Source organism: Morus notabilis, unplaced genomic scaffold (assembly GCF_000414095.1).
Source record: "Morus notabilis unplaced genomic scaffold, ASM41409v2 Scaffold784, whole genome shotgun sequence".
Lineage (NCBI taxonomy): Eukaryota > Viridiplantae > Streptophyta > Magnoliopsida > Rosales > Moraceae > Morus > Morus notabilis.
In genome coordinates, this window is record NW_010368042.1 from 176,392 (window position 1) to 198,941 (window position 22,550).

Consider the following 22,550-nt stretch of genomic DNA (forward strand, 5'->3'; position numbering starts at 1 on the left):
TTACTTTATATATATATATATATATATATATATTTTTTTTTTTTTATCTTTTTATATATTAGTATATCTTTCTTTGAGAACTCACACTCACTCCTCCGCCATTCCATATCCCATCCCACTTAGACCCGCCAACAATTCATGGAATTCCACCTAAATTCAAGCTCGAGATTAATACGTTATCTTTATATTCTTTTTTAATTTAATGTTAAAGATAGCATTGACATTAATATTAGAACTGTATATGTTCTATAATCAAACAGTTGTTTTTGAACTGGTAAAAAATTTTACACTCTACGAGGTAAAATTACTGTTATATTACCAAAAAATGTTAATTTCTTTTTTTTTGTCACTTTTTTTTTATTTTTTACATTTATTACTTAAAATATAAACTCTATCATTTTATTTTTTATTAATAAATTTCACCTGTTAAAATCTAACCGTCAATAAAAAAACGTAAAAAAAAAAATTACAGAGGGAGTGTATCTTATTTGTACAATTATAGAATCTATTTAGTTCGTTGATTTGAATTTTTAATTTGAGTTGAGATGTAATTTTATGTGAGAATTTTTTACTGTAGTAAAAATTTAAATGTGACTGTTTTTTAGAATTTTTTTACTGTAACAAAACTCAAATTTTAAACTCAAATCGGTGAAATGAACGGAATCATAATCTCGTTCACTTCGCGAATTCGAATTTTTAATTTTAATTAAAATGTGATATTTTTTAAAAATTTTTATTATAATAAAAAAAATTAAATGTCATATTTTTTTAAAAAAATTTACTGTAAAAATTAAAAATTAAAAATTTAATTCTGTAAATGAACGAAGTCAAAATACTTCTTTCTTTTTTCGCTCCATCTCACAAATTTATTTATTTTTTTTAAAGGGAAATGCATAGACAAGGTTGTCAGTGAGTTTAGGTTCCCAAGTCCAAGTGTCGTACTGACTTATCACAGCTTTCCAAGAGTCCAAGTTCCAACACACCCAATATTTCCTCATTTCGTCATCTAAACGCGACCATTTCTAATTTAATTTAGCAATATCTCTCCTCTATCCTTCCAATCTCATCACCATACTCACCGTCTCACCGACCTTATTCAACGTAATTTCTGGAGAGAGAGACCTGAGCAACAATGGCGGACTGGGGCCCAGTGTTGATAGGAGTGGTGCTGTTCGTGCTGCTTCAGCCGGGCCTGCTCTTCCAGCTGCCCGGCCACAGCCGCCCCATGGAGTTCGGCAGCATGAAGACCAACGGCAAGTCCATCGCCGTCCACACTCTCATCTTCTTCACCCTCTACGCCATTCTCATCTTAGCCGTCCACGTCCATATCTATACCGGTTGATCATGATCAATCATCATCGATCTTCTCTTCTCAATCTGGGTTTGTTTGTCCTCACCTTGCTAGCTAGTATTACTGTTCCAGATCTAAATTTGCTTCCTTTTTCTTTTTCTTTTGCTTTATTTATAGATCTTAAGCTGTGTACTGGGAATTGTTATATATGTACCCCTCTTTAATTTGAATATAATTATTTAGTTATGCATGAAAGGCCTCAAATTAATTTCTTGACTGATTAATTTGAGTAGCATTTGAATCTTTCTTTCTTTCTTTCGAAGTGTTTGTCTTTGTAATTAATTTGGGAAAAGCTGTTCACATAAATGTTTATTAGTAGATAACTGATGATGGTTTGGATTAAACGTTTCTAGAACTAGCGTTTTCAATCTTATTCGGCCCGAATTACAGATCATAATAATGGAGCATTTTTTTCAAACGTCATGTGCTCTGTGGTCCACTTGAAAAGCATGCAAAACGATAAAAAAAAAAAAAAATGTATTAAGACCCGTTCATTTCGCTGATTCGAGTTTAGAATTTAAATTTTGCTACAGTTAAAAGTTTTCACAAACAGTCACATCTAACTTTTTTGCTACAGTAAAAAGCTCTCACATAAAGTCACATCTCAACTCGAATTAAAAACTCGAATCGGCGAACTAAACGGGCCCATTAATATTGTTTGGCGGTATTACAAAAATACGATATAAGAATAGTGACAATACGTGTTGCTTGTCGTGTTCGTATTGTGTTAATTTTTTCGGTTGACATAATAAAATTTGACGCGAACACGATTCATTTATTATTTGTGTTGAAATATAAAATTTAAATACGATCTGTATATTAACAAGTTGACACAACACGATATGACTAACTCGTTTATTAAACATATTATAATAGTATCGTATCAACCTGTTTTTAAATTTCGTTTATAAAATAAGTGATAATAAAGTCGTGTCAACCTATTTATCAACTTGTTTTTCTTTAAAAAAATTATATATTTATAAACATATGTAACAAACGGGTTGTAATTATGTTGTGTATTTGTGTTACTTAAATATGACACGTTTAATAAACGAGTTATGACGAGTCAATTGTAAGTTGATGGGTCAACTTGAAAATGACACGCTATTTAATGTATATTACAGGTTCGATATGATTTTGACCCAAACCTATTTATGATAAACTTAAACTCGCTAATTTTGTGTGAATTTCGAGTCGTATCATTGTGTCACTATCTGGATTACCAGTTATATAGGATGATTATTATGATTATATGGTATGTGAAATTCATGTGCAATTTATGACCTGTGGTCATGTTGACAACACTAATAACATCACTTATGTCCATTAGCGACCGGCGAGTTCACATTTACTTTATCTTCTTATGGGTCTCCATGAGTGTTACTAGTAAAATGCAAATACTTTTTTTAGGGGATGTAAAATGCAAATATATATTACGTGCTTCTTTTATGAAAAATCACTACTTTTTTAGGGGAGTAAAATGCAAATACAAATTACGTGCTTCAATAATGAAAAAAATTCGTGATTCAGTTATCGAACAAAAGGACTAGTGCTAATTTGTTTATTTTGAAATTTATCGTGGACTGTGTTTGGTCGGCGTCGCACGTGCTTGGACATGGACTTGGGAAGAATTGTAATATTTGTTTCTGCGCTCAATTTAGTATTTATATTTTACTCCCTTGATTCAAGTGCTTTTGTGCAATAATAAAATTCCACCAGCATATGATCTAACATAAGTTAAGAAGCAAGGGGTTTGTTTTCTACGTACGTCTTGCTTGGTTTTTATTTGACTTGATTTTGGGTGTTTATGGAGAACGTAATAGCATATTGACCACTTTCATGAATTCTTATGCCTATGCAATTTTTTTCCCTTAATTCCTTAAAAAAAATTGTTTTTCTTAATACAATCAAAATAATAGTCTAAGAAACTTGGTTTTTTAGCAATTTTGGCTTGAACTTGGGAGATATATGTAATAAGAGAAACTTAATCACATCAACAAACTTTCATGTGGTCACGTCTTTGGTTTATTCTTAATCATGTATATATCATTACAAACAATTGATAAAGGTGTCTTACACTAGAAAAACAAGGAGAACAGTTGAGACAGTTGATTGATCATATGGGGGGAAAAAAAGGAAAAGAAAAGTAACAAGTTTTCATCTTGAACAAAATAAATAAACACATGATTCCAAAAAAAAAAGAAGAGAAAAAGGAAAAACCCCAATAGTATAAAATATAAATTATACGATGGGATCAGTTTACATGTATATGAATACCAATTGCAACGACCAAGATGGTGAGTATGCAGAAGTATATAATGGCATGAACCAAAATAGCTATACCACTTGTATTCATGTTACCAAACTCCATCACTCTTGTTCTTGCTGGCACTTGGAATAGAAGCCCTGGTGATAGCAATATGAACAGCACAACTGCCACAACCACTGGTCCCCAATCAGCACCCATCTCTCTCTCTCTCTCCTCTCTCTCTCTCTCTCTCTAAGCTTCTTTTTCTTTCAAATTGGCTATGTGGGTGTGGTAGATATTTTGTGATCTTCAGATGAGTGATCAAGAAAGTGAGGCTTGTTGCTTAATATGTAGCTCACGAAGGGTCATGAAAAGGGTCACAATTTTCTTAGTGAAGAAGGAGAGATCATTGGGATGCTAAACTTGGCGAGAAAGAAGACAATGGGTTTAAAAGAGAAGAAAGGAATGTTAATTAAGCTGGTGGAGTTGCTTTTTGGAAATTGAAACAAAAACTTTTTACTTTCATTAGCTTCTAATAATTGGCCACAAATATTAATTGGTCCTCTTTTTTCGGCTCGCTCGCTTTTGAAATTGATGAATTGTGAGAAAGGCTTTTTAAAAGCCAAGACAAAACCTAATGCAAAATGAAGTGTAAAGTTGCTACTCGTGGCTGTCTCGTTCACTTCGCTGATTCGAGTTTAGAATTCGAGTTGAGATGTGATTTTATGTGAGAGCTTTTTACTGTAGCAAAAAAATTAGATGTGATTGTTTGTGAGAGCTTTTTACTGTAGAAAAACTCGAATTCTAAACTCGAATCAGCGAAGTGAACGGGGCACGTGTTCTCTTAATTTGCTTCCATTTTTTGGTTTCCGTTTCTCTAGAAAACTCTTCAATGAGTGCCAAAAAAAAAAAAAAAAAAAGGAAATTAGAATGGAGCATAAGACATGGCTTGGACTAGAATTAATGGAGGTCAGTGTTTAGAGTACAAACAATGGTTTTGGAATGAATTGATTCTTAGATAGAGAATATGGAATTAGACCCACAGCAACGTAATAAACATACCAAGGAAGCATCTATGTTGCCAATTCTTGAAGCAAATATTAATGAGTAATGTTGGGGTCTCTAACTTTTATTTTAATTTTTAATGCATGTGCGAGCTTTTTTTTTTTTTTTTTTTTTTTTTTTTTTTTTTTTTTTTTTTTTTTTTTTTTACTCATTCAGTGTTTAAATAATTGTTGTGTTAATTTATAACGTTGGAAATTTTCCTTTTTTTTTAATAATTGAAAAGTTGTTTTTTACTAATCCCTTAAAAAAAGAAAGTTGCATTTATCAATATAAAAAAAAACCACAATTCACATATTGTATGTGAATAAAAAAATTAAAATAATTACACAAAACAAAAGGCCCTAATGAATAGGGCATAATTAATTAAATCGTATAACACTTAAAAAGATACAGCCAACTGGTCATATGATTTTCTGCTTACATGTGCGCTTTTTCAGTACTTCAATTGTAGGAATGATTAGTTCTAATAGTTTACTTTTTTTTTTTTTTTTTGAGAAGTAGTTGATTGAACTGTGTTCTTATCTTAACATGCAGGTTTTTTGTTCATAAAATTTACTACAAGGAATGCTTGTCAAAAGGAGTTTATAATTAATTAACCGCTTCGGAGATTTTGGTTTATTATCATGAATTTTAGGTTTTTTATATTGAATAATAGAAAGTTTAGAATTTCAGGATAACTTGGTTTATAATTTAATATATAGTGAAGTTAATCTTTGACCTGCTGCTTTGTCTACTTTTAGAACTAAACCAAGAAATTCTCGGGCATTCCCAAGCCTATATATATATATATATATATATATATTATATACCTTCGCATAGAAGAAACCAGAAACTGATATGATGCATGTACTCTTGAGAAATTTGAGCTCTGACTGCTTCGGATCCATGATAAAAGTATTGGATAAAGCATAACAGAGATCTTAAATGCAGGTGTGGGCAAACATGCTAAAAGACACAATTTCATTCACTACCTTAAATTAAGATCTCGTTCAGTTTATGAATTCGAGTTTTTAATTTAAGTTGATATGTAATTTTATAGGAGAGTTTTTTATTGTGATTTTTTGTAAAATTTTTTAGTTGTGACAAAATTAAAATTAAAAACTTAAATTGGTAAAATGAACGAGACCTAAATTTTTTTTATTTTCTCACGTAAATTGGCTTAAATTTCAAGAGTGCTTATTTTTTAGCACCTTATACTTCTTCATAACTGTAGACCATAATCTACATTTTAAAATAAACATCCATTCTTAACATTTTTCCCCCACTAATGTCACTATCTACTTTGTTAGAATTTCCTTAACAACTAAAGTCTAATCCAGAGCTAAAATAATAATAAAACTACCTTTTCCCCCTCTTTATCTTCTTTTACCTTTCTAGTTAATCTATCAATGCTTCTTTCTTAAAGAAATCAAGTGTAAAGTTGAATTTAATTTAATTTTCAAAATTGTGTAAAGATATTACGGATTCAGATAGTGACGAAGGTGCACTTTGGTTTATTTGGAACTTCAAAATTTTAACTACTAAGGAGTTGTTATTTTACAATGAAACTAAAAAAAAAAAATTTAAACTCAGAGTTACAATTTTATTTAAGTTCATGTTAATTTGTAAAATTTGAGTTTGAATTCAAGTTTGTACTCGAGTTTGGCGCTAAACTCGAGTTCAAGTTTTCTTTTCAACTCGAGTTTATAAACTCAAACTCAAGTTAATAAATAATATTTTTTCTATTCTTAAAAATGCCATAACTTTTTCGTTTTAATTCCGATTGAGATTATTTTTCTTTCTATGCGTTCACAATGAAGAGACGAATAAAATCCCACTCATATACCATATTAAAATTTTTCATCACCATTGAATTTTTATTAAAATACTATCTAAATATAAATTTAAGTTTTGACCCACCCAAACACAAACTCAAATAGATTTTCAATTCAAATCATAACTCACATGTGTACATCCACACATAAACTCACGTTACAACTTCAACTCAAGTTATAACTTAAACTCAACTCAAGATCATCACTCAAGTCACCCTAACTCAAAAATGTAAAAGAACAACCCCTAAGATTTCGGTTGTTTTATATATTCAAACTTAAATTATTGATTATGTTACAATATTTTTTTTTCACAAAAAATTTAAATTTCAAATGTATGAATTAAGAATCATAGTTTGAGTATACTTTATAAATAGGCCTTAAGTATCACTGAAAGCAAATACTTGGGACAAAATCAAAATTTGAAGAAAATTAATTAAATTTGCATTTAAAAGATAGAAAATCTAGAGGAATGCCTGCGAGAGAGGAATAAAGTTTTTTGCGAGAGAGAAATTTTGACGAGAACTTGCTGAAACTACGAATGCTTGTCTAATGAGGGGGCATAAAAATTTATGTTGCTCTATGCATATTCTATACTCCTTTTTTTATATTTTAAAACTAAATTAAAAATGCTGACATTTTAAGAAAGTAAGATAAGATTACATAAAATTAAAAAAAGAAAATTTAGAGATGTATGGTGCATTTAGAACTCATTTTAAAATGATTTTATTTTTTGTATGAAAGTGAAAATGAAAACGTTTTTGAAAATGCATTTAGTAGTTTTATTAAGAGATTATTTTCAGTATTAAAAAATCAATTAATGTCTCTCTATATTTAAGAGAAGAGAAAACGAAAATAAAAAATTATAAAGAAAAATTTTATTCACATCTCAAAAACTATAAAGACATCCCTTAATTAGTAAAATGACTAAAAAGAACAATTTTTTTTTAAAAAAAGTATAAACTCATTGTCCTTTTGTTATGCATCCCACACATAAATTTCTCCTAGAACCTTCTCCTTCCTCCTCACTCAACTCTCTTTTGTTATGCATCCCACGCACAAATCGCTACAATATTTTCTCTCACAAAAAATACACGTAAATCGAAAATAATTCTGAATTATGGTTCTAATCGTCTTGTCAATAAAATTTTTCTTGAGTAAATTACATGAGATATCACTGTAATTTAAAAGTCTTATTTTAAGGTCAATTGAATTGTGGTCAAGGACGGAGCTACATGGGGTCTGTGGGGGCTTGTACTTTCACTCATTATTTTTATCTATTTAATTTTCAACTATAATTTTATATAATTTTACAATTGTGCTCCCATCAAAATATATTTCTATAAAAAGTGACCCTATTTATTTTTTTCTTGAACCTATCCCACTATTTTAAGTTATTTAATTGGTTTTCTTACTTAATCTCCTATATAGCCACAATTCTTTTGGTTGAATAATCTTAGCAATAGTTGATCTCTTTTTTATTATCCACTTTTTTCTTCCACGCTTTTATAAAAAAGTTTTGTTTGATTTTGAATTAATACTATTTAAACAGAATAAGTTTGTGTTGTTTAATTATGTGTGAATTTTACTTCTTAATCTTAAGGATAGCTTTGACTTGCATATTTATAATTTATTTCTTAAAGAAAATTGTTAGTAACTATAAGGAAAAAAATAAAAATGGTGAGAAATAAAAAAAAAAATTCTTGTGAGTGTCCAACACTGAAATAAAATCCTAGCTCTGTCCTTGACTATGATTTAAGTTTAAACCAGTGTTTATTTACAAAAAATAAAAAGTGGTTTGAACTCAGTCTATTAAAATCAATGTTTGGTTTAAAAAGAAAATATTTAAGATTTAAATCCTCACGTGATGTTTTAACTCTTTGAACCCTAAAAAATATAAAACCACTCATTCCCTTAGTTTTAGCTGGTAGCCACACATAGTTCAAACTCAAAAGTTTAAATTATTCTGATTTGAACCCTCATAAAAGTGACATTATTTAAATGACATTTTTAGATTTCTTCCTATACTTTTTCTAGACATATAACAAAATTTGACTAGTTACATTAAAATATAGCAAAACATTTAGAATATCTTAAAAATAATAAAATTACTATAATTAAATAATTACAACGTAATTTTTGCTATTTCAAAAATATTTCATAAAATTTGTTAAATTTCAATAAATTCGAAGTCCAGTATGATTTTTACTAAAACAGCCGTCCAAACAAACAAAAAGAGATCAGGAAGACGTATGGGCAATGCCGGCCGATAACTCCGAAGGAGGCCGTAGCTTTCAATGCAGAAATCAAATCCATTAATCCAACGCTACAACGACCCTTTTGCCGATTCCGAACTCTTTCTTCGTCACTTAGCGTTTTTGACGCTTTCGTCCTTTGTCTTTCTCTAACGATCCCTTTTAATGGCGGTTTGTAATGCCATTTTGTTCAAACTAATACTAATTAGTAGTAGTACAATTACTTAATCAGCAGAATTAAAGATAAAAGGAGAAATTTAGAAAAATGGCGGATTGGGGACCAGTGCTGATAGCGGTGGTGCTGTTTGTGCTGCTGATGCCGGGGCTGATATGTCAGGTGCCGGGGAACAGCCGAGCAGTGGACTTCTGCAACCGACAAACAAGTGGGATTTCCATTTTTGTCCATACTCTCGCATTCTTCGGACTTATCATTATCTTCTTCATTGCTATTGGGGTTCATATCTATATTGGCTGAAACACTGCTCTGTTGCATGCATGGCTCCTACATCAACATATGTCCGCTGATAATTTGTAATGTTTTCAAGCCTTTTTTGTTAGGTCGTTAATTCATGATATATGGAGTTAAATATATTAGTTTTCGCCTTCTAATTAACTTTTCTGAACTTCATATATATGTTAATTGATACAAAATATGTTGTATTTTTTCCTGTTTGAGGAGTGATTAGTGGATAAATACAAAATATGTTGTATTTTTTCCTGTTTGAGGAGTGATTAGTGGATAAATACAAAATATGTTGTATTTTTTTTTTTTTTGAATAAAATTAATTGATTGATATTTGATAGCGTAAATGAGAAAAGAAACGACAAATAGATTAGCTTTTAAGCAAGAAAACGACATATATTCCATGTTCTTCTATAGCCGCATTGCCTTTGCCGTTTGAGAGCCTTCTATTGTTTAAGTAGAAAACCGACACAGAAAACGACATGTAGTTTTCACATTTAATAGTTTGCTGGACTTCATTTAGGGCACAGAAAAGTTGTTCATTATTCAAATGTTTGCGCTGTCGTTTAAAAGTAAATCGTACTGTCGCTTTTGGTTCAAAGGAGCGCTGTCGTTTTTAACAACCACTTGGTAGATTCCTGTTCGGAGGGAAGACATTCCGGGCGTTTACATTATACGGTGCTTCAGGAAACGACATGAAGCAACAGCAACTATATGACTAATGAATAATGTTAAGAATACTGACTCAAATTTTAACTTTTATATTTCAACAGATGTGATATATGAATTGTCATTTTTATATTAATATATATTTAAAATATAGTCACGTTAATTAAAAATAAGAGATTATATCTACTAATTAAAAGATAACTACTCATATATTAGTAAATAAGAGTTGGAATTTGACTGTCCTAGCATTATTCTATATATGTGTGTGTGGGGGGCTATAAGCCTATAACGACATGTAGCAAACACGAGATTGCTATCTGCTATTTATTTAGACGACGTGTCACATGTATAATATAACTTCTTGCTGTTAAATTTAATTATTGCCGCCTGCCTTCTAGAAACTTTCAGCGTTTGAAGTAAAATGGCAGCAAAAATCACTGCTGACAAGTATGTACCCGTTATACCAAGAGGCGACGTTTAATTTGTCGTTCAAATGACTATAATAAGTCAAACAACAAAATAAACGTCATTCGTCCTTCAAAAGTTGCCGATGTACTAATGGCGTTTGCTGCCGTTTTATGTGCAAAAATTAGATCGTTTTTATGTTAACTGGTTGAACCAAAACGACATGTCGTTTATCAGAAGTTAGCCGCCCTTAGTTAAGGGGAAAGTTCACATCGTAGCTTCCTTCAAGACTGGGATATTAGTGGCCCTCCATGGAAAAATGAATGGCACGTTTGGTTATGGGTTCAAGTCAATTTTAATTCTGAATTTAAATTTTGTTAAAGAATCCATTGCCATAACATTTTTTAATTTGATTTTTTTTATTGTGAGTAAAATATCATAATCATGAATTCAAGTTAATAAACTAATAAACTAAACGGACCGCCTTCTTTAACATATTGAATTCTGTAACTCAGTTTTTCTATAACAAAGTGCTTTTCTTCGGTAAATTACAATCAAAGTTTCCAACCAGAGGGAAAAAAAAAAAAAAAAAAAAAACAAACAGGATCAAAGGTTCAGAAACGTATATTGGCATCAATTGTGAAAGCCTGCTTTTGCTGACCAAGCACATACCTTGGCGATGCGATGAACTACAAAATTGTCATAATTCTTGAACAGCCCTCTACTCTAGTCAACAAAAATTGATGTTATTCAAGTCTACTTCAAAATCTTGTATTGATCTATTTGATCACATATACGTTGGCATTGACGGGTCTCTTTCTACATCAGATAATCCTTATCCACGACCATGTTTCTCTTCTAGAAAAAAACACAGAATGGTAAACCCAAAAGCATACCAAAGAAAGAAAAATTGATGGAGAGGCTCAAAATGTGGAAACTACATCAAAGTATAATATGTTACCTTAATTCACTGTAAGATCCTGTTGATTTTACCGATTCGAGTTTAGAATTTGAGTTTTGTTATAGTAAAAAGTTTTTAGAAACAGTCACATCAAACTTTTTTATTACAGTAAAAAATTCTCACATAAAATCACATATTAACTCGAATTAAAAATTCGAATCAGCGAACTAAACGGGTCTTAAGAAACTTTCATCCAGAGTTCAAACAAAAATAACAGAAACCCCAGCGTACGTAAGTTTGGAAATCCGTGGCAGAGAAAATAGCAACATATCAAATACAATGTTTACATAACTGTCTAAATTTTGTCAATAGCTGCTTCTATAACCACAAGGAACAACTTCTTTTAACTTTCTATACTAGTACCCATGCGCATCATACTCGCGAAAAGCTGCAATAACAGTTGATACACATGTATGAATTAAGATCCTCACACTTCAAATCTACAACGTTAAAAAGAAGAGTAACCCACCCAATCCCATATAATAATCGTTGCAGAAAAACAACAAATTACCTGTGAAAAAAGTAATACAATGGAAAAAAAAAAAAAAAAAAACTACCGAGTATTAAGACTCGTTTAGCTTGCTGATTCGAGTTTTTAATTCGAGTTTAGATTTGATTTTATGTAAGAGCTTTTTACTGTAACAAAAAAATTAAATATGGCTTTTTCTGAAAAAATTTTAACTGTAACAAAACTCAAATTCTAAATTTAAATCGGTGAAAGAACGAGATATTAATATGAATGTGATCTATAATGTTATATTAATATCAGTGCAAAGCTTAAATATAGAATGTCAATAATAGAAGGGATTTTAGGATAAGTGACCTTTTTTTAAAAAAAAAATTCACAAATGCTCAAGTTTTGTAAAATTATAAAAATAATACTTTTTTGTGATTGGGCGCTCTTATAACTGATCGACTTATTTATGATTAGCTCGATAATTTTTTATTATTAATTAACTAAAATAAGTTATTAATTAATTAATTTTAATTAATAAATTAAGAATTTATTAATGATAAATTATTAATAAAATAATATGAATTGTTTAACCAATAATTGACCGTGGATAATAAAAAAACCATTTAGCTAATTTTTCCATAATAAAAAGCCATCAAAATCCAATTATAGCAGTTGCACATTACAAGAAACAAGGAAAAGACAACAGAGGACTTCTATAAACACTTCAAAAGAAATGGAAGGGCAGAAAAAAGAAAAAAAAATCTTTGTTGAAATCTTGCTTATACCATTAATGAAAAAATAAATAAATAAAAAGAGACCTTAAAATAGAAAAAGAAAAACAAGAAAAAAAAGGCAGTCTTTTTTTACCTGCAGAGACGTGTCTGGGAGAAGAAGCGGGGAAAAGAATGGAGCGACCCAATTCAGACAAATTGAAGAGAATCTCGAGGGCGTAGAAGAGCAGGACCAAGCCCATGACCAACGGCATCAACACAAACCCGATCGCAAACGTCACCGACCCGAACAGCATCAGAGCCAGAGAGATCCCCAGAAAAAGCGATGCGAAAGCCGTCGGAGAGGCCGCCGCCGGCTGTCTCGAGGTCGACGCGGACGCCGACGACGAAGACGTTCTGATGGTGAAGGGGATGGGGAGGGGAGGCAATTTGAGGATATGGATGATCATGGAGCTCAGCTCGTGGAAAACCCTAGATTGCTGGTCTTCATCCTTCATCTTTTTAAAAAAAAAAAAAAATTGAGAAACTCTCAGAGACTATAATTAACTCAGCTCAAAAGTTTGGGAAGAAAGAAGATGAGATCAAGAACTCTGAATTGAATTTCCCTTATCTGATAGTGATAGAGAACTCGCCGGGAAGGAGTAGAGAGAGAAATTGATTCAGCACAGCACAGCAGTCACCAGAGATTTCTTCGAAATCGCGCCTTTTCTGCACTGTGGTATGGTGTAGGGTCCACCCGTTAAATTTTTAGTTTTGGGCCAGAATGGGCCTCGCATTAACTGTATAAGAAGTGACTAAAAGCCCAATCTCTCAACAGGCTACACAACCCATAGCTGAGGTGCATTTCTGTACGAGAATAAGATGGAAAAGAAATGATTTGATTGTAATTTTAAGAATATTATGAAATGAATGTAATTATTTTCATTTGGACGAAACTATCCTTTCTTAAATATATACATACATACAACAATTCTTTTTAGCAAAAATAAAAATAAATATAAAAAATATTTATAAAAAATTTGCAAAAGACAAGTCTTGGTCGATTTTTCCTTTGCTTTACCATCTCTGATACAAAATCACTAGTTTCTGTCAATCTCCAACAAAGCTCGAATGCTTAATCTTTCCTTCAATTTGTCGTCTGGGTGGTTCTTTGTTGGCATGCCGTGCACCCACTCGGCTCTCCAAGGATGAAAAGCTTCAGGTCTTGCTTTGTCCATTAACCAAATAACTGGGGCTGTGTTCTCAACGATGCGCTAGGTGGAGGAATGTTGATCTTGACTGTGAAGGGCGGTGGATCTGTGCGAGGCCAGTTTGGGCAAGGAGTTGCGGAGGGTGGGTGTGCTCGATGAGCAAGCGGAAGGCAAAGGAGGAGAGGATCTGGCGATGGAGAGCGACGGAGAAGAAAGACTTTAGCTCGCCGGAGCGGGATTTAGCAAATGAGCAACAACGGATCTGGAGAATCTGGCAGAGGAGGTCGAGTTGTTGGACGCATTTGTCGAGGAGAACAAAACACGAGCTCGCCGGAGTGGGTCGTCGGCGACAATGGCTTCCGATGGGTTTGGAAAGATGATTAGAGGTGGCGGTGGAGATAGGCTGAAGTTGATGATGGTGATGTTCCAGAAAAAAAAAAAAAAAAGATAGGAATCGTCATTCCTCCCATTCTAGAGAGGAATCACATTCCTCTTTTTAAATACAACCGAACACCATATTAAGATTCTTTTTTTTTTCTTTTTCTTTTTTTTTTTTCCCAAGCAAACACACTTTAAAAGAGTATGGATGAAAATTTTTATCTCTTAATTTTTATTAATAATCTTTTAAATTATTTTCAGAATTCTTTAAATTATGTATCTTGTTTCAAAATTTTCTAAATTATTTAAAATGATTCAAAATATAATAATTTTTTAAATTATTTTCATAATTCCTTAAATTATATATCTTGTTTTAAAATCTCCTAAATTATTTAAAATGATTCAAAATATTCTCTAATCTATAAAAAATAGATCAAATAGCTTCTTCTGTGTACACACTTGATAGAATTGATGTTTAGGTATTAATAAAAATGAAAAATGCTACAATACTGGACACTTTAACGGTATTCATATGTTCCATCTGACAGTTAGAAATTTTTAGATTTAATGTGGGCCCCCAGATTAAAGGAGAGTTTGTGGAATGAGTAGCACCGGATTGACTTTCTTTTCTTCTTCCTTTGTCTCTCTTCTACATTTTCAGCTTCCCTATTTCCATGATATTTTGATATTGATATTTCCACTTCTTGAAAGATTGAAATTCCAAAATCAAAACAAAATTGAAGAAACTGCGCAATACCCACATCCTAAATAGAAAGCAATAGTATGTCCTTGGGTTTCTAGAATTGGAGATCAAAACCCAGATCTGATTATGATCTCAGAATGTCAACTTTTTTTTCCCTTTTCAACTATATTTGGGAGTGTATTGATTTTAGTCTTTTATAAAAAATACATACTCATATAGAAAAAATGAACCCACAACGAAAAGTGGGAAACAATAAAGCTTTTAATGGCTGGTTTTTTGTCTCCTTGCCAAGGATAGGGGTAAATAACATGGAAACGATGAAGTAATACATGTAAAATGCAAGAACAATTGAACGAGAGATTTCCTTTTGATATTTGCATTTATTCTCTTGAAGAACTCAAATGAGGGATTTCTAGTTTTCAATCTTATTTCTCATTCATTAAAACACAGATTCAAGCAAAGGAATGGAACCCACAAGACCCAATTCCTCACTCCTTCCCAGACCCTATACCCATGTCCTAAAATGTTGTTGTTTACTTCAAAGTCCCCACACCATTTGGCAAGGCTGCTATGATGCAACCCCCCTCTGGTGTTAATTTGCAAGCAAATTTGGTCACCATCGGATCTCGCCAACCCCGAAGCCCTCCGCCGCGCAAGCCAGGTTGACCTGTCGCCCTTCATGGTACTGCACGAACCACCCTTCCTCGATCTCGCCCGCCACGCAAGCTTCCCGTCACACCGCGCCAAGCCTTCCCCCTCATGAACAACCACCTCCAAGCCCGCCAGCCTCCATCATTGTAGTTGCGTCAGGCCAAACCTGCCGTTTTCAGCTCAATGTTTGACCACCAACAAAGATAGAAGAGGAAGAGATAGAAGATTTGAGTTTTGAAATAAATGTTTTTGTTATTATTATTTTTTAATATTTTTGTTTTTATCCTTTTTAGGGGTTATTATCTTTATCTATTTAATTAGAATCTAATAATTTTAATTAATTTTTAAGCATGCCATGTCAGCAAATGTTTATTTAATGTCATTAATTAATCTTTAACACATGTCACGTCAGTAAAATCGGTTAAAATAATAGACGTAAGTGGATGAAGGACCATTTTAAATAGTATATAAAGATGTATTTTGAACTGTTTTAAAAAATTAATAGGCATTTTAAAATATGGTACAAGTTTAGAGAGTATTTATGAAAATAATCTTAATCCTTTTAGTTGAATAACTATACTAATAAAAGAATATTAATTAAAAATAAGAGATCAAAATCTAAATTCGTATACTTTTAAAGATAAATTATGTAATATTCTCTTTCTCTTTTTCTTTTTTTCCTTTTTCTCTCTCTCTTCTTCTTCTTCTTGTTTCTTTTTCTTTCTTTTGTAAATCAGCTTTCTCTCTCTAGAAAAGGCTTTAGATGGCTAATGGTTTGGAGATTTGGAATTAATACGTCCATCTTTTGCAAAAATACTTACTTTTTTACCAAGAAGAAGTTAGCGTGTAAATTTATGTAACACTCCATGTTGTAATAAAAAACCAAAAGTTGTCAAGTGAATTTACAATTTATTATCTAATTTTCCAAGGTTAATTTTTAACAAATTAGGCAAAACTTGTCTAAATTAGTAAGTTCATTTTTTTTATAAAACAATTAATTATTGTTATTACTATGGAATTCTTATTATGTTTTCTTATTTTCTTTTTCTTTTTGACGTATGGTTTATTTTCATTTCAACTTTAATTTCAAAACAATACTACTCTTTTTTGTGTTTGGCGAACTATATACGTATTAAAAGTATTACAATCTTAAGTCGAGAAAAAAAGTATTGCAAATTTACAATCTATTTTCATTCTACCAAATATTTGGATTGAGGATCAATGTCATTGCAGCTGGTAGAGCTTAAAACTCAACTTTTGGACATTTGAAAAGAAAAAGAGACGACCAACCTAGCTAGTCACCATTCACCATCTTATTGGATAATGTCAATTTTTGATTATTATTATTATTATTATCTATTTATTTATTTATTTGCTAAGATATCAATTTGGGTCAAAGGTTAATTGATAAAACAAAAAGGACAAGCTAGAATCCGGGGCATGCCCTATTGTCATGGACAGGTAAAAAGAAAGCAAAATGTTCTTGCGCATTATTGTATTTGACTGCTGTAGAACTAGATATTATTATATTCCGTCTTGATCAAAGATTCCTTTTCAAGTTGGTGAGTTATTATCAGTAATTTTCATGTATCATTAATTGGATAGGCCTAAAACAGAGGTGATTAATAAGCCTCTAAACATATTTTATTACAAGATATTTTAAAAGAATTCGTAGTTATTGGGTAATTAGCTAGTACCTACCAGCCTCGAGAAATCAATTCCATTGCTGCTAATTGGGAAACTTCAGCTTTATCAAAGGTGTTATTTTTCTAAGGCCTGTGGGACTGTGGCACCTGATATTGATGTGTATACAATATATATACATATATATTATGAAACTTTTTTGTATCTATGAAGAGAGAATAAATTTAGGCGTTTGCTTTTATTTGTTCTCTGTCTTTCTCACTTGTGCACTTTTAACAGTGCTGAAAGGCTGGAGAATCGATAGATTGTACGCTTAAATAATGTTGATGATCTTTAGTAGAAATTTTAGTTAAAGAATTAAAGTATGTATGAATATTCTCCAATATTAATCTGAGACATCACCTTGGTGTGGTTTCAAATTTTGGTAACAATTTACACGCGTCCTCTTGTAATTAGACATAATATATATATATATACTAGTTGAAGAACACATGCTATACACGTAGAGTAATCGCGTATTAAATTTTAATTACCATATTATTATTAAAAGCATATAAAAACTCAAAAAGAAACTAAAATTTTAAAAAAATTAAGTTTTAGAGTGAGTAGCTAAAAAAAAAACAAAAATAAGGGGAAAGAACCTTAGAAAGGAAAAAAAAACCACTGTAGCATTTTCAACCAAAACGACGCGGTTTTAGTTGAAAAACGCGTGAATAGTATTTAGGATTCTCACTTTTTATATACCAGATATATCTAAAAGCAATTTGACGAATTTAAAAATCCAAATGGAGTTTATAATAAAAAGAAAAATTGTTAATCATACAATCACCGCATATATAATAATACATTAAAACTGCCATATGTTGGTCATGTGACAATTGATCTCTTCTCCTTAGAACACAAACACACTTGTGATGATACATCGTTTTTGGCATGAATATCAATATTGCTCTAGATTTATATATTGTGATATATCTAATATGAAGTTAGCATAGAAATACCGAAGCAGTGATAAAAGAAATTATTCTTAATTGGCTCGAACACTTATCATAATAACAATTTGATGGGTCGTACTAACTCATCAGTCACTCCGACCCCCTGATGATCTAAATTACATAATACTAATCCTTAATGTGACATGCAAGAAAAAAGAAAGAACAAAACACCTTAATTCTCTCTTCAGAAAACACCTTAATATATATATTATTAGCCAATCTATTTGAAGTAGGATATCATGAGGACGTGATCCCGAAGTATATTTCCATCAACGGATCATTTCTGAGCATTTCATTCTCTCGGAGTTGATTCGTTCAAGCTTGAAGCGCTCTTGGACGGAAGATATGTAAGTCGCGGCCTTGGTGTCGACGCCCTCATCGACGGAGATGCCATAGAGGTTGTCGAATTGCACAGGCAAATCGCGGGTGTTGTCGGGCAAAACGAAGGAGACTTTGGGCTTAACGTAGTCTTGGTGAACCACAAACCCTACCGAAGCCGGCACTGAAGGAGCTGAGGACTGGCTAATTGGCTTCATGGCCTTGCTGCTCGTGTACTGCACATGACTAGTACCACTCGTTGAGGAAGGCTTAGCCGCCCGGTAGAATGGGATCAACTTTCCCTTCATGAACCCTCTTCTCTTACGGTTTGATTCCATATAGAGGTTGAATAATGCTGAATCTATATAAATATATATGTATATATAATATTATTATCACAGAAGATGATGAGAAGAAGAAAGCTTGTTGCTAATTTACTCACTCTTACTAGAGCTTGTTTATACTACCAAATGTGTAAGTAGTTTGAGTACAATTGAGGGGTTTATATACACAAGTCGTAAAGGTTAAATTTTGTTAAATTTATGCTAATTAAATGGTATCATATTGACGATAGACATCAAGTTTTCTATGTGGATGAGTTGTGGTCCCACAGCTAAATATCTCTTTTTTTTTTTTATATATAGTTTGGGATATTAGGAAACACTGTAGCTAGCTATGACTATTTGTACAATATGTAGGGTAGACAATATATATTCGCATCACTGATTAATTTAGTAAGACGTGCGCTTTCCGAGATATGGAGAACATATACTTGCCAAACCCATTACTAATTACTGATAAATTATATAAAGTACTTCTTTAAAAATTCTTAATAATGAATCACGTTGGAGCTTTTTATTTACTCAGTTTATATTTTTCTTTCACATATGTTTGCGTGTGTGTATATACATGTATGTACTCGTATAGATATTATTCATCCACATCCGGATGTATGTAATTAATTAGCTTGCAGATTGTGCAGATATCGGAAAGCAAATTTTTATGGATTTTATAGATATTTATTTAGGACCAATAATGTTTCATTACAAGGTATAGCATATTCCTTATAATATTAATTGTAACTGTAGACAAAAGATTAATATTTAGCCTGATCTATAAAACTTGAGAAAAATATCTCTCTACTGTGTAGGTCAGAATAAAACTATAGCTAGCTAGTAGATAAACAATCTATTTTTTTCAGCTTATTTTTCTAGATTGAGCATATATTTTTGTGACTTTTGAATAAAACAGAGAACATGATAGGGATATATTATCTGGCAAGACACACGAAGACGCGATGATATATGAGGAGAAGCAAATTAACTTGAAACACTTGTCACTTACAAAGTTGTACTTGTAACTTGATCAACATATGATATAAGTAGGAAAATTTTCTGTTAACCGAAATGACACTAACATATACAACATGTATGATACGGCATATGTGCTGCGAATGAACTAATAACTCACGCATGCATACACACACCCCGTAGATTTACGTACATCATGATATCATGTATATATATATATATACACATACATACATACATAATACAAATACAAAAATAATAGTAAAAAAATCTAAGTTATATGGACCAAATCTGGCATACATGCATTCAATATATAATTTATTTTAAAATAATATAGCTAGCACGCTTGCATGTATGTATGTATCGTTACTTTAGACATGATCCTAAACCTTGCTAGATAATTTAATTATTATTAACAAAAAGTACATATGGTGCTCGTGAGTAATTAATTAGTAGCAGTAATGATTTTTAATATAGAAAAAGGAAATTAAAGATAATTGGAATGGATAGGAATGGTGTCTTTTTCTACACCTTCCGCTCTCATCTCATAGGAGCACTTTTGTTGAATGCGAGATATAGTACTATAGGATCATGATCAACAATAACATTACAAACTCCGTACGTAACTGATAAAATATCGATCCAACCACTCATTACATGCAATATTCCCTATATAGCGTCACGGGCTCAGCTAGTCGTACGTATGTGACCCGAGAAGAAGCACCAACAACAGGGCAGGGTCAATAAATACAAAAAAGGCATATATATATGCGAGAAGAAACACCACTCATTGCATTCTAATACTTTTTCCTTTGATCTTTTATCTCATATATATATATATATGTGTGTGTGTGTGTGTGTGTATGGACACGGAATTAATAGATATAGCAAAAAACAAAGTTTATATGTACTTAAATTATAACATACGCGATTAATTGATCATGAGCTGAAACTAGTAACTTTTTTTTTTTTTTTTTGGAAATGGAGAGAGCTACGGTGAAGGATACTACAGTAATATGCAAGTTGGCATGGTTTGGTTTTGTCAGACATGCACTAGACAAGCGAAATGGTTCCCTCAAATTTTCAACAAAATCTATGGATAAGATATTCTACCTGATTGGCCAAGTCGATCGCTCCAACAATATTTAAAAGTGGATGCTTCATTGTGGTTGATTCTTACTGTATATATGGTACTGTTAGCTACCTGCTGTTTATTTTCCAAGTCTTCGGTCCCATTTGAGTTTTGTGCGAATTTTGCAGCAAAATTTTACACGAATATTATAGCTATATATACTTATATATAATATTATATATATATATATATATATACGCACATGTTTTGTAGCTAAGGTTGTCGGAACATATCAGTCATCATTTTGGTGTAGTTTGAGCACTTTAGAGATATGTATATATATATATGAATTACCATTATCAAGCATCCCCTTTGATCGAGCCAACAGATCACTCAAAAGACGTTGTACTTGTACCTATCATTGAATGTATATCCAATTCATCGTGGTCCTTTCCAAGCAAATTTATTTGTTCCATTTGCCAACAAAAAACACACACACACATTCTTAATTTGTTCCCGTCCACAGAGCTTCAATCAAGTAGACGTTATCAATACTACCAAGAGAACTGCTACTTTGAGTAAATATTCCTTTTCTCCTTAATATAAATTTGTCGCTAGCGCATATATATATATATATATATATATATACCAAATATAAAAGGATAGATATTGTGACATGACTCGTGGCTATCTATCTACCCTATCTATAACCAAGCGTTAATATTGAAAATTTGTGCTTAAATATTATCTCTACTTTTAAAATACGACAATGCATATATGATCCCATAGAATAGATATATATTAATATCTAATCCAAAGTTTTGGAAATCTATACATCATGTGGCTTTAAGTCCCTTTTTGTGATATTTTCGGCCTTTTTTTTTTCTTTACGACCATGAATACTGTCATGTATATGTATGTCCTTGAATTCTACTGTTTCTTTTTCTTTTTCCTTTTTTGTTTGCTTTTGGCGTGTAAAGGGAAGGGGAATATTTCTATGGACCAAAAGCTTGGTGCACTTTTCTTTGTGCCCACAATTTCAGGGTTTGGACTTTGGGCCTTAAAAGCGGGTCTCTTATTCGGGAGCCTCTGCTAATTACACTAACCTCCTTACTTAAGACTTGAATTTCTAATTCCTCACTTATGTTTTACCTTCATTCTATGATCTATGAATTCATAGAGGCCCTAAAAGTTAAATATTTATAACATGAAATGAAAAAAAAATCATTTAATGAAAAAAAACCTTGTTATTAATACAGAAAATCATGGTAAAAAATATGTTTGCAGGTCTTAATCGTTTAGGAATTTCATTGGGACCCCACTAATCTTACCACATGCATTTTAGGATCTCATCTTCTTTGAAATTCTTTTATGTATTGGCGCTTTCGTGGAAAAAGAAGAGACTGCAACTTGTACGATCTCTTTATCTCTCTCTACCTTTCTTGCTAAGAGATAATCCGCCCTTTCGATTGGATATTCGGTTACCAGAAGCCGATGAAAGTTTGGTTACTGATGATCGATTTCTTTTAATAGAGCTAATTATCATTTAGGTTAAGAATATTTCATGTTGGAAACAATGACTTTACAAATTGGGCCAAGTTTTTTTTTTGAGTTTAGATTTGACAAACCATCATTGAAATGGGCTTGGTTTAACTTAATATCCGACTTACTTATACTACGATGGAAAGAATATCCATTGAGTCTAAATTTTTATTCATTACTTTTTATTAATATTCTTTTAATTAAATAACTATATTAGTCAAGAGGGTATTAATTAAGACTACTAAGGAGTAAAAATCAAGATCCATATGCATTCTCAAAGGGTATAAGCTCAGTAATTTCTCTCCATGTTATAAGAACCTTTCAGTCAAAT

General features: G+C 31.7%; 5 protein-coding genes across 8 annotated transcripts in view; 2 read left to right on the plus strand and 3 right to left on the minus strand.

The window, feature by feature from the left end:
- The window catches only part of LOC21394068, a 6,004-nt gene extending 4,576 nt beyond the window's left edge, over positions 1–1,428 (plus strand). The window contains exon 3 of one of the 2 annotated variants that reach the window (XM_010114076.2): positions 1,128–1,428. In XM_010114076.2, the coding sequence (XP_010112378.2) occupies positions 1,128–1,342 (215 nt within the window). In that variant the 3' untranslated portion in view covers positions 1,343–1,428. Of the gene's footprint in view, positions 1–898 lie in introns of those variants that run through there. The other variant, XM_010114078.2, reaches the window with a different exon arrangement.
- A 2,134-nt stretch (positions 1,429–3,562) lies between these two features.
- LOC21394071 lies at positions 3,563–4,005 on the minus strand. The gene has a single exon (XM_010114079.2). It carries the CDS (start codon positions 3,816–3,818, stop codon positions 3,606–3,608), a length of 213 nt encoding a protein of 70 aa, XP_010112381.1. The 5' UTR covers positions 3,819–4,005; the 3' UTR covers positions 3,563–3,605.
- Positions 4,006–8,995: 4,990 nt separating this feature from the next.
- Positions 8,996–9,205, plus strand: LOC21394072. Its single transcript, XM_010114080.1, has one exon. The coding sequence runs from the start codon at positions 8,996–8,998 to the stop codon at positions 9,203–9,205; it is 210 nt and encodes a 69-aa protein (XP_010112382.1).
- A 1,564-nt stretch (positions 9,206–10,769) lies between these two features.
- Positions 10,770–13,257, minus strand: LOC21394073. Of its 3 annotated transcripts, none has more exons than XM_024176046.1 (2): positions 12,553–13,257; positions 10,770–11,122 (listed from the first exon to the last, which is right to left on the minus strand). In XM_024176046.1, the coding sequence occupies exons 1-2, from the start codon at positions 12,911–12,913 to the stop codon at positions 11,103–11,105; spliced, it is 381 nt and encodes a 126-aa protein (XP_024031814.1). In that variant the 5' UTR covers positions 12,914–13,257; the 3' UTR covers positions 10,770–11,102. The 3 variants fall into 3 exon arrangements, with proteins under 3 accessions (XP_024031814.1, XP_024031813.1, XP_010112383.2); XM_024176045.1 differs by having other exon boundaries at positions 10,770–11,125; XM_010114081.2 differs by lacking the exon at positions 10,770–11,122 and adding an exon at positions 11,357–11,616 and having other exon boundaries at positions 12,553–13,255.
- A 4,763-nt stretch (positions 13,258–18,020) lies between these two features.
- Positions 18,021–18,753, minus strand: LOC21394075. The gene has a single exon (XM_010114083.2). The coding sequence runs from the start codon at positions 18,631–18,633 to the stop codon at positions 18,247–18,249; it is 387 nt and encodes a 128-aa protein (XP_010112385.2). The 5' UTR covers positions 18,634–18,753; the 3' UTR covers positions 18,021–18,246.
- Between the last annotated feature and the right edge of the window lie 3,797 nt (positions 18,754–22,550).

Excerpts from the sequence above, each read along its gene's own strand:
- LOC21394073 (XM_010114081.2), bottom strand. The coding sequence starts at position 12,913 with ATGAAGGATGAAGACCAGCAATCTAGGGTTTTCCACGAGCTGAGCTCC. Across the intron at positions 11,617-12,552 it reads TCCCAGACACGTCTCTGCAG|CTTTTCGCGAGTATGATGCG; the intron begins GTAAAAAAAGAC and ends CTGTTATTGCAG.
- LOC21394071 (XM_010114079.2), bottom strand. The coding sequence starts at position 3,818 with ATGGGTGCTGATTGGGGACCAGTGGTTGTGGCAGTTGTGCTGTTCATA.
- LOC21394075 (XM_010114083.2), bottom strand. The coding sequence starts at position 18,633 with ATGGAATCAAACCGTAAGAGAAGAGGGTTCATGAAGGGAAAGTTGATC.
- LOC21394072 (XM_010114080.1), top strand. The coding sequence starts at position 8,996 with ATGGCGGATTGGGGACCAGTGCTGATAGCGGTGGTGCTGTTTGTGCTG.